The sequence below is a fragment of the Pteropus vampyrus genome, unplaced genomic scaffold (genome assembly GCF_000151845.1).
Source record: "Pteropus vampyrus isolate Shadow unplaced genomic scaffold, Pvam_2.0 Scaffold238, whole genome shotgun sequence".
Lineage (NCBI taxonomy): Eukaryota > Metazoa > Chordata > Mammalia > Chiroptera > Pteropodidae > Pteropus > Pteropus vampyrus.
Window position 1 is genome coordinate 1,543,344 of NW_011889019.1, and position 7,950 is coordinate 1,551,293.

The 7,950-nt window shown below is 52.4% G+C and overlaps 1 protein-coding gene across 1 annotated transcript in view; it reads right to left on the reverse strand.

The window, feature by feature from the left end:
• The window catches only part of SLIT1 (slit guidance ligand 1), a 160,782-nt gene that overhangs the window by 52,416 nt on the left and 100,416 nt on the right, over positions 1–7,950 (reverse strand). The window contains exons 5-8 of the mRNA XM_023519842.1: positions 2,842–2,913; positions 1,735–1,806; positions 1,030–1,101; positions 315–478 (exon numbers count right to left, since the gene is read on the reverse strand). Of these exons, the coding sequence (XP_023375610.1) occupies positions 315–478; positions 1,030–1,101; positions 1,735–1,806; positions 2,842–2,913 (380 nt within the window). The remainder of the gene's footprint in view (positions 1–314; positions 479–1,029; positions 1,102–1,734; positions 1,807–2,841; positions 2,914–7,950) is intronic.

A 7,950-nucleotide genomic window follows, 5' to 3' on the forward strand; every position in this document is an offset into this window, starting at 1 on the left:
GGCGACAGGTAAGGAAGGAGGTGGCGGGTAAAGAAAGGATGTGATGAGTAGGGACAGGAGGTGATGGATGGGAACAGGAAATAATGAGTGAAGACGGGAGATAGAGGGTGGTCCAGGAGGTGATGGATAAGGCAGGAGGTGATGCGTAGAGAAAGGAGGAAATAGGAGAGAACATGCGGTCATGGGTGGGCCCGACGTTAACGCGTGGTGGCAGGAGGTGATGGAAGGAAACGAGATGGGGAGGGAGGCGACAGGAGGCAAGTGATAGCCAGTCAAGATGGGCAGTCGAGAGCCCCGGCTGGACCTACACCCACCTGAGCAGCTGAACTCGCTTTTCTGGACCTCAGCCACGTTGAGGCCGCGCAGGCTGGCGGGGCCCGAGCACTGGGTGAAGAGCCCGATGGTTGGCCGCTGCCTCAGCCACTGTGACAGCCAGGCCAGGTGGCAGTCACAGAACAGGTGATTGGAGTGTAGGCGGCTGCAGGGGAACAGGAAGGCTCATAACCCACCTGGGCTCCCAGCCCCTAGCCAAAGAGTGGGAACCCCTTTACCCAGAACGGGCTGAGCCCTTGTGCTACCCTAGGCCCAAGCATAGTCTACGCACAGTCAGCCCCCAGCAGCTCCGGCCTGGGGATCATCCAGCAGCGGGGAACTTCCCAGCGGCTGCTCTTTCCCCCCCAGCATGCTCGGGGCACCCCTTCGGCTGGATGTTGCCCAGCGATTCACCTCCCTGAGCTCACACAGACCCACTGCCCCGAATCACATAAGTCGTTGTCAGACACAAAAAGAGATCATTTGTTTTTTTAAGGAAAATCAAATATAAATGACGTTCGACATCCTTCCATTTTAGGTCACCTCCCCTGACTCCAACTGCAATCAGCCAACCCCGGCTGGTCACTGGGGGTGCAGAGGAAGAGAAGCCCCCGCTCCCCACCCCACGCCCCACCTGCGGGAGCCTTGGCCTCCTTTCCCCACTGCCCCAGCACCGGCCACACTTGGTGCTATGCTCCCGACATCAGGCTGACTCACAAGGTCCGTAGCTTGGGCATGTGGTTGAAGCTGGACACGGGGATGGTGGTGATATTGTTGTTGTTTAGGGTCCTGACAAGAAAACCAGAATCCGTTAGCATCTGCCCAACAGAAGCTCACGTGGGAGGGGGAGCAAGGCTGCTCTCTGACAAACGAGCAGACTCTCATGCTGTCTTCCATGATCCACCCTCGAGCTGGACCTGGGGAGCTACGCTGAAGAGCACAAGACCCAGAGCCACCCTCAGGGAAAGCCCTGAGCTGGGACAGTAGGCATAAGGCAGATGCACCAAACTCTGAGCCTGGTAGAACAGGGGAGAAGGAGCAAGGAGACCGAGAGTGTGCATGCAGCTTGGGCTGGCTTGGAAGAAAGGGGAGCATTTAGACAGAAAGAGAAGAGCGAGTCAGTCCTTCCCCATGTGTCAGAAACCCTTGGAAGATGTAGCCGCTCGCCCCGGGTGTCATCATAAGCACGGTAAGCCTGGGTCACGCTCTTGCGGGCGTGACTCCACGAGTGTGTGTCCTCCCATCCTCGGTAGCAAATCTAGACTAGCAGAGAGCAGGGCCTCTGCCCTGGGCCCGGAACCTGCCTCCTAGGTCTCCTGCCTCCTGTGCTGCTCCCAGGCCCCAGCTCCAGCGGCCTGGGCCCCAGCACCTGTGTTAGCTGGACTCTCCTGGCCTCTGCTTCCCTTCCCACATTTCACTTACAGCACCTCCAGCCCTCGCAGAGCCCGGAAGGCCCCTTCCTCGATGCAGCTGATCTGGTTCTTGTCCAGCTGTCTGTGAAGCAAAGGAAGGTTCTAGAGAGGAGGCACATTGCCGAGAACAGAGGTGTCCAAACGTTTTTGTCAAGCACTCCACTCATTAAAAAAAAAAGAGGCCTAACCCTAATCATTTGTTCCATACAAACGGGTCAATCCAAATGGTAAATAATAAGAACTTAAATTATTTCTTATTTTTAGTTAAAGCAATAAATATAAATAAAAGTTCTATTCCTCTACCTAACCTTGTATATCTCCTGGGGAGCAGGCACCTCTCCTCGCATTTTGGTGGCCACCTAGAGGGCATTGGCAGCTTTGAAATGAGTCTATCGCCGAAGCGGTGGCAGCTAGAACTGGCAGACAGATGCCAGCCTGAGGGCCAAGTGAGACCGCCCAGCGGCGGCTACTTGGAGTGCTGCTCTAAGAATACACTGAGGCTGTGATGTGGGAAACTTGGGAAGAACGCAGTGATCAATTACCAATGTCTATTACAGGTGTAGGGGGCTGGGGAGTGACAGGTGTCCCTGGCATGTGCCATCCCTGCTGTAGTCAGACCTTGAGGAGGTGGTAAAAGCCTGGACCAGAATACGTTTGAATAATAGGAATAAACTACTACAATTAAATAGCGTTTGACAAAACGTATTTATTTCCATATCTCATTTAAACCTCAGAACAAGCCTATGCGGGAAATGTGATATCCCCATTTTACAGAACAATATATTAAGGCTCAGGGAAGTTAACGAACTTGCTGCAGCTTATATAATAGGTGCCTGAAAGAGAAGATTCAAATCTAGCTCTCTTAATCCACTGGAGGGCAAGGTCACAGAGACTCTCCATTCACATGGACCAAGAACCTCCCCTAAGCACCCCACAGTTCATGAAACTCCCTTCAACCCCAAAGACTCCCTGTTTCCTCTGACCTCAGATTGTTCCAGAAGACCATGCTGGCACCAGACACCTCAGAGCCCAGACCAGCTCTTTGGCTGCCTAGACTACAGGGCTTGGGGAGACCCTTGCAGCCCCCAGCCCCTCTCCATCCCAGGCCTGTACTCACAAATTTTTGAGGTCTGTAGCTCCACGAAAAGCCTTTCTGGGGATGGCTTGGATGGTGTTCTCACTCAGGTCCCTGTGAGAACAAGCCAGAAGGAGAAGCACACTGCTCAGAAGAGATTTCTCCAGAGGGTCCTGATGAGCCAGGGAGGTAGGGCAGGCCCGACAGAGCCCAGGCCCATCACTGCTGCATCCCAGCACCTGGGACAGTGCCTGGCCCATTAAAGGCCCTTGGTAAGCATTTGTTGAATGAATGAATGAATGAATGAGCTGCAGTTCAGTGCCCAGCCACTTCCCAATCTCTGGAGGGAGAAGTCTGGGGAAGAAGTAACCAGTTCTGCCAGACCTTAACCCTGCCTGCCAGACCCACAGAGGTCAGCTCTGCCAGATACCCCCACCCCCACCCCCACCCCAGGTGCATTGTCCAGGGCTGCAAAGGAGCAAGCAAAAGAGGAAGAGGCTTCCTAACAGGCTCCTAGGCACCCTGTGGCTTGTGGTGAGTGCACTACAGCTCACTCTCTGGAAGAAAGCGCCATTGGCTCCCAGGTAACCAGCCAGTAGGTGGCTGACCCAGGTCCTGAACGCCAAGCTGGGTCTGACTCCAGATCCCTTGCTCTCAGGACTGCAGGCAGCAGAGCTGCCACTGAGAACCTGGCCCACACAGGGGACTGGGCCGGGGGGTGCAGTGCCACATCCCTGCCCTGTGGCTTGCAGGGCAGGGACCACCCAGGACTTCATCGCCTCTCCATTAGTAGTGTCCTTATGTGAGAGAGGAAGCACTGCCCCAGGCCAGCTCTGCACCCTTCCCCCAGCTCCTCTGGCAAGTCTGGGCTTCTGGCACCTGTTTATCTAGGTAGCTTTTCCTTCCCACAGTGGTAGTACCACCTGCTGCCATGTTCTAAGCATGTCCCCCCGGCTGCACTGCCTAGTAATTCACGTGCGTGAACACGCCTGACCCTCACACTGACCGTGGGGTAAATGCTATTTCACAAGGAGGACAGGGAGGCTCAGAGAAGTTCAGCAGCTTCTTCAAGGGAACACAGCTGGCAGGTGCTGGCTCTAGGATTCAAACCCAGGAAGTAAGGTCCAAGAGCCTCCCCTTGTTCAGCAGTCCTGGGAGAGGGAACTGGAGTAGGGACTGTTACTTCGCCCTTTTTGCAGAGGAGGGAACTGAGCTCCAAGAATTTAAGTATCTCACCCAAGACTGGACCAGGGTGGGGACCCAGGTGGTCTGCTGGAGGGCCCTGCATCAGACACCTCAAACAGCCTGGGGCTGACTGTCCTGATGTGGGACACAACATCGGGTTGTCCCACAGACCCCCAGCCCCTTCTCCTGGGCCAGGCCCTTAAGGCTTGACCATCTCCTTCCCGTCAGCCATTCACTGTGAGCCCCAAGGACATGGCCCACAGAGCCCCGTATGTACAGGCCATCACTAAACACCAAGGACTCCCTTCCCTCTGTCTAAGTTTTCTTGCTGAGACAACAAATCAGAAGCACTGCAGCAGAGTGCACAGGGCCCTGAGCTCAGAAAGGCTGGTTCGAGTCCCAGCTCCCCGACCTCCTGGCTGTGCATCTGTAGGTCAACCCAATTTCTCTGTTATGCAAGTAATTGCTACCATGGCCATATAGCCCATACTGGGCTATATGTTCCCTTGGTCTGTGGACTTGGTCTGTGGACTGGTTCTCTCCTTCTTCTTAAATGGGATGCTGACACTGGGCAGGGTCACCTGACAGGTAATTACTGGATTGGGAGCAACGGCTATGCAGGCCACACAGGTAAATAAGAGATGGCCCACACTCAGGGGCTCACAGTCACATGACTTCCTCAGTAACTAGGAGCCAAGGCGAACGTGGGAGCCCCACATGGAGCCAAACCTTGATGGAGCACCTACATCCGCTGGTGACAGCAAGGCTCACACATGCAGAAGTAACCACAGACGCATAGAACACCCTAGAGCACTCAGAAGGACACACAGGAAATGAGTGAACGAAATCTCCATTCTTTGTCCAGCAAGTCTGTGCTGAGAGCTGACTACCTGCTGAGGATACCACAAGGACACTCCAGCTTACAATAATCACTGGAAAAGCAATAGTTCCAAAGAGATGCGAGAACTCTGTGAGTGACCAAGTCTACCTGAGGGGGAGGAAATGAACTCTGAAATGGATCCTGAAAAGTAAGTCAGAGCTTACCAGACAGAAAAGGGAAATGAGGGAAGCACATTGTAAGCAGAGGGAACAGCATGTACAAAAGCCCAGAGGTAGGAAGAAGCAAGGCAGGCAGGCTGGGGGAAGGGATCTCACGCAGTTTGCTGTGGCTGGGGTGTATCCATGGGAGCTTGAGGTGGTTTTAAAGTATGTCCACAAATTCTTTGACATTCTTCCTTTCAAAATATGGAGCTTACTTATCCCCTTGATTGTGGGTGGGATTTAGAACAGAGTAGGACAGAAGTGACAGTGGATAACTTCTGAAACTAGATCATAAAAGACACTGCAGCCTCCTCCTTACTCTCTCTCAGATCACTCTCTCTGGTAGAAACCAGTGCCATGTCATAAGGACACTCAAGCAGCTCTCTGGAGAGGCCCACACGGGGAGGACCTGAGGCCTCCTGCCAACAGCCAGCAATGTGAGCCAGTCATCATGGAAATAGATTCTCCAGTCCCAATCGAGCTTTCAGATGACGCAGCCTTGCTATGGCTTCAATGTCTGTGTCTCTCCCAAATTCAAATGTTGAAATCCTAATGCCCAGTGTGATAATATTAGGAGGTGGGGCCTTCGGTAGGTGCTTAGGTCATGAAAGTGGAGCCCTCGTGACTGGAATTGGGGTGCTTATGAAAGAGTTCTGAGAGAGCACCACTGCCCCTCCGGCCATGTGAGGACACAGCTATGAGCCAGGAGGCAGGCCATCACTAAACACCGAGTCTGCTGGCACCTGGATCCTGGACTTCCCAGCCTCCAGAACTGTGAGAAGTAAGTATTCGTTGTTTATGAGCTACCCAACTTAGGTTGTTTTTGTTATAGCAGCCCAAACAGACTGACAATGCCCCGGCCGACATCTTGACTGCAGTCTCATGAAAGACCCAGGACAGAACCACCCAGCCACCTACCGAAACTGGAAGATAATAAATGTTTATTGTTCTTTTAGGCCACTACGTTTCAAAGTAATGGGCTAAAACAGGGGTGCTTTGCAAGAATGGTCCAAGAGAGGAGAGTTTTGGAAGCTGTGCTAGAGAGCATGGTCCTGGCTCTTAGGGCGTGAAGACCCCCTGAGAGCCTTCGAGGAAGGCGGGGCCATGCTTAGACTTGACATGAATGAGCTGAAATATGCTTGGGACTTGGCTCCAACATGGTCCTCTTTAGGCCTCAGTTTCCTCATTTGTCAAATGCGTGGGCCAGACCAGGTGATCTCTTAGTCTCCCTCCCATTGTGTGCCCACCACATGCCAACAACTCCAAGACATAGCAAGTGAGGCGCTTGGCTCTCAGGGCATTTGAGACCCCAAGGAGGAACAGGGGAAAGTAGGTCATCAGAGACGAGTGGGATGAGAGAGGACAGACACAGCTACCCCCTGCTCCTACCCACAGGGACTCAGGGAGATCTGAGCACGTGTGGTGAGGGTAAGACGAGTACAGGGGTCAGTGGCCTGGAGGCTTCTACAGAGTCAGGAAGCTGAAGGCCGCACAGGGGTTGGGAACCCCCAGCAGACCCTCCTCATGGCCCCAGCCAGCAGGCCGCCTGGGAGGAATCTCTGGGCTGGAATTCACATCCATTATTCTGTTTAATCCTCACCACAATCTTGCAAGCAAGGTTTTCTATTAGTATTGATTAGTTTATTGATTTAGGCCAACCTTGTTCCAGAAAGGCTTTGAGGTGTCTTACAGGGATTTATAAAACAGCAGGAGAGCAAGAGTGAAAAGTGGGACAAAGAAAAGAAAAATCAATGGCGGATACCAAGAATGAAGCAGCAGGTGACTCACACATCTGTCAGGTTTGGGCCGAGCATGGGCTCTAGGCTTCCTGAAAGCCAGCATGAAAAGGGGAAAATGGTCAGTTAATAGCATCCCCGATATTTGTATACACTTAAAAAGACTAGTTTTTCTGGAGTATAGCTGTTTGGGGCACTAAGATGAAACAAGACTATCCCCAGGGGTCTTTATAAAAAATAACAGCATGGCCTAATCAATAACACTAGATCCTTAGAATAAATGGGTTTCAAGTGTCTGCTTCTTATAATAGCATCGCAACAAAGTACAATTCAGGAAAAGCAATTCACAACAGGAGCTAAGTGGGAAGGGAGGGGCAGGAACAATCCGTGCAAAGGCAGGAGGCATGGTAGAGCCCGACATGATCTAGGAGTAGCCGGGTTTGCCTGGAGCAGTAGGTACTGGGGAGAGGATGCTGGCAAGAAAAATCCTTGCAGGCCAGAGAAGGTGATAGCTGAGACCAGAGAGGGTTTTTAAACATAGCGCTGGGGCACCAAAGCTTACAGAAGGAAAACGCTGTCCCCAGGCAGACAGGCAATAGGACATCATGAGCCAGTCCAAGAGGTGAGGATCCAGGGATGAGGCAGAGCTGAGCTGATCTTGGGACCTCAGACACGGTGCCAAGCCAGCCCAGAGCAGTAAGCAGCTCACATTGTTTAAATGAGTAAAGGAAACTGGATTCGAGACTCTAGAATAGGCCAGCCTCTGGAACAGAGGAAAATGAGTGAGTCTTGGAAGTCTGAGGGAAATTCAGCATGCTGGCAGCAGAGGGGATGGTGGAAAGAGCCTGAACTTTGCAAAGAGAAGGATCTAGGTTCAACCTAGATTTCTGCTTCTACCATTTACCAGCCACAAACCGTGGGAAATTATGCACCTGAGAGCTTCAGTTTCCCTATTTGTAAAATGGGGATAAAAATATCTACCACACAGGGCTTTGGAGAAGATCGAGTTCATGTATTTAAGTTTCTGTTCTAGTTCCTCCATTTGGCAATATTTGAGAAATGCGGACTTTCGTCCCGCCCTAAAAACGTCCACTCAACGCTTTCCTAAGGTTCTGACTGTTGTTTCCAGCTTTGCCTCTAGAGGGCGCCAGAAGCCTTCCCTGGATTTGGACGCCTTCTCAGCCAGCCA